General features: G+C 35.5%; 1 protein-coding gene across 1 annotated transcript; it reads left to right on the top strand.

The window, feature by feature from the left end:
• Positions 1-1261: 1261 nt before the first annotated feature.
• LOC129312852 (probable calcium-binding protein CML18) lies at positions 1262-2757 on the top strand. The gene is made up of 2 exons (XM_054955607.1): positions 1262-1270; positions 2175-2757. The coding sequence occupies exons 1-2, from the start codon at positions 1262-1264 to the stop codon at positions 2655-2657; spliced, it is 492 nt and encodes a 163-aa protein (XP_054811582.1). The 3' UTR covers positions 2658-2757.
• Positions 2758-3638: the final 881 nt, after the last annotated feature.

The raw sequence follows: 3638 nt of genomic DNA, 5'->3' as shown, positions 1-3638 counted from the left end.
CTATCCAAACATGATAAATTGAGCTTTTAGCCTAAATTTGATACCGTGTAAACCTCTCCAAATCCACCTTCACCATCCTTGTTATCTGCAAAGAACTTAACTGTGGCTGCGACATTTGTACAAAAATCATATTGCAGTGAAATTTGAACCACAATTGCAACAATCGCCCCTGATGAGATCCCACTTTTTCCTATATCATCCAGAAACACAAAAAGAAAAAACATTTAATGAGGTAAGTTCATTACAATAATTAGGATTATCATGATCCATTACCTTCTCGAGCTATAGAAATACCATGTTGCCCAAAACGATGATGTTTCCAATTCCAGAGTCAACCAACTTCTTGGCAAACTCCGAGCCTTGATCTTCATTCTCTCATCCTTCAACGTAGATTCTAACATATTCAGGGGAGCCTGTTGAGTGGGTCGTCATAGAAGGGGCTATGGGTTTTTTGGGATTTGGTAAATAAGAGTACATTCATTGTCGATCAGGGGTTGCTTGAAGAAACCAATGGATTATGTCACCTTTTACGATTGGAAAAAGTAAGTTTAATTTCAAATTTTTAGAGGGAGGAAAATAAAAGGAAGTTTAGTCACGTGTAAAGGATGAGCATAAGGGATGGCAGACTTGTACGTGAGCTACTTTTTGGAATAGATTTCTACCTTTGTCCAAGGAAAATTATGAATAATCATCGGATAAAGGGATATACCTTCTGAAGTTACTACATTCACTTTTTGTCCTTTAACATTGAATTGAGAAAAACCATAAACACCCCTAACCTCCTTCATATTTTCCAAGACATGTGGAGGAGTCTTATTTTGCATCTCTTGAAAATATCAATATCACCCTAGATTACTGTACACAAGAATTCACTTTTAAAATAGATTTTTATAATATATTGATGATTTATAATATATTGATGATGATAAAAATAGATATGAAAGTAAAAATGGACATAGAATTGGAGGTGGATATGAGGTTTAAAAATATGTTTGGTATGTTTATGAAATTGATAAATTATTTTTATTTAATGTTAGTATTTAAAATATAAAAATACTAAAATGCCCTCATCCCAAAAAAGCCATGCTTTGACCCACACATCAATTTTCCAAGATATCAAAATCTCCATCTAATGAAACAATAATATAAATCAAAAATAAAAATTTGGTGCTCTTATGATGTGAACACCATCCATCCCAAGTATGTTCATGGTGTCGCACAATGTGATGAGAACTTGTGCTCTTGCGACCTTATAAACGTCATGAATCATGTTCATTTCTACTGCTAAAGGAAGCCATCCTTGCTCAACAAACTGAAGCTATTACTATAGACTTGAGGTGGAAGAGGAGCTGTCGCATCAAAATTGTATAGCAAAGCCTTGTACATTGTCGAATGTCATGGCAGCGTAGAGGAGAAGGCGGGATGTTTGTCGTGAGCATTTAGGTCGTTAGAGGTTGTTGACAGGATGTTGCCGGCGTTCAGGTTGCTGGAGGTTGTTGACGAGAGTCGCTAGCGTTCAAGTCACTAGACGAGAGAGGAAGCGTAAAAAATGAAAATAGTAAAATGAAATTTGAAAACTGAATATTTTTTATGGAATTCAATTCCACCCATTTTGATGGAATTGCATTCTATATGGAATTGATTTTTGTCATAAGAAATAAAATTTTTTTAATTCTATTTTTATTTTTAATTTTAAAATCACAATTTCAATATACCAAACGAGACTTAAGTGTATTTAATAAAATTTATTACTATATGGCATTTTATTAAAAAAAACTTATAATTTAGAAAATGGATGGACAGAACGAATGGCATGAGTCATGAGCAATGAGGATATCTATACTGAATCCATGTTCATTAATTACATGGCTTTTCATTAATTACTGATTTATTTACGTAATCAGTGGTTTGAATAATGATTGAATACTAATTACTAAATGCTGTAACCTTCAAAAAACTGCACGTAGTGTTCAGATCCGCAAATTCAGCTACAAAGAGAAAGCGACTTGTTAGATTCGAATGCTCTCTCCATTTTGATTATTCTCAGAGACTCTGAATTTTCTCGAGAAAACATAACCCTACGTCCAAGAAATCAATCTATCGCGAGCACTTTATTTGATTAATCGCCGATCGATCTCGGCCTCAAAATCGGTCTAGGAATGAGCGCGGACAAGCAGCCGGCCGTGAAGCTCGACGACGAGCAGCTGGCGGAGCTGCGAGAGATTTTCCGATCGTTCGACCGGAACAAGGACGGGAGCTTGACGCAGCTCGAGCTAGGGTCTCTACTCCGATCGCTGGGGTTGAAGCCGAGGGAGGACCAGCTCGAGGCTCTGATTCAGAAGGCCGACAAGAACAGCAACGGAATGGTGGAATTCTCCGAGTTCGTCGCCATGGTCGAGCCGGATCTTATCCACGCTCGCAGCCCCTACTCGGAGGACCAGCTCCAGCAGATCTTTCGAATGTTCGACCGCGACGGTAACGGCTACATCACCGCCGCCGAGCTTGCACATTCCATGGCCAAGTTAGGCCACGCCCTCACGGCAGAGGAGCTCACCGGAATGATCAAAGAGGCCGATACCAACGGCGACGGTTGCATTAATTTTCAAGAATTCTGTCAGGCCATCACTTCCGCTGCCTTTGACAATTCTTGGCTCTGAAAATCTCATCAATTCTCTCATAGATTAATTTCTCATACGTTCTTCAAAATCGCGAGACATGATCGTCAGTTTTATGTCAATCTTCCTGTTCATATTATTTTCATTTTATCAATTAGGGTATTTATAGTTTAGCATAATAGAATCATTTTTTTAAGTTCAAATTTTGAACTTGCATGCGAGGTGGTATACCGTATGCATGTCATGAAAGTATTGGATATTTCTTAATCGTGTTGTTGTTAGCAAGCAATTCAATTGACGTGTTAAGCTTGTCCATTTTGATTCTGAAATTAGAATAATCTTGGAATATAAATAAAGAGAAGAAGAGTAAAGTAATAAATTCAGAAAATACAAATATTCATCCTTGTATTTTTAGCATATATCAGCATTAATCCTTTTATATTTTTTCATTGTTCTAAGTTTCTTAAATTTCATCCTGATATGTACATAATACTATTCATTTTATTGCTAAGTTGCTAAAATTATGATGAGTTAAATATTATATCAGTAAAATGGTTACAGACATTAGTGTTGTAATAATTGATGTATGTCTTCTTCTTTCCAACACTCAATCCATGGACATTTTAGGATTTTGATTTAATGTCCTACTTGTGTTTTTACCTACAATTTATTTTTCATACAACTCAGCAACAAGTTAGCAAAAAAAAAAAAAAGCGGTGTTTATCTACACATTAGTTATTAAAGTCCTTACGATTATATTATTTAAAAATATAGGAATTAATACCAAAACACATTAAAAATGTACATAACAACCAATAGGTATGTTTTCCCTAATAATTTTGATCCATAATTTAATGTGTATATACTCTATAAAATACCAAGTTTATCATTTCTAGACAAGGAGAGATATTAATTTGAGAATAATTTCGTCACAAGTCTAACGAAAAAACATAGGTAAATTAAGCAGATTTGCACCTATAAGGCCTGGCTAATTTTCTTTCTTTCTTTTTTATCAGCAAGGCT

This window comes from Prosopis cineraria, unplaced genomic scaffold (genome assembly GCF_029017545.1).
Source record: "Prosopis cineraria cultivar Desert tree isolate PC_DT_omini unplaced genomic scaffold, ASM2901754v1 PC6, whole genome shotgun sequence".
NCBI lineage: Eukaryota > Viridiplantae > Streptophyta > Magnoliopsida > Fabales > Fabaceae > Prosopis > Prosopis cineraria.
The sequence above is the reverse complement of the archived record's forward strand: the minus strand, read 5'-3'. Positions and strand labels throughout refer to the sequence as shown.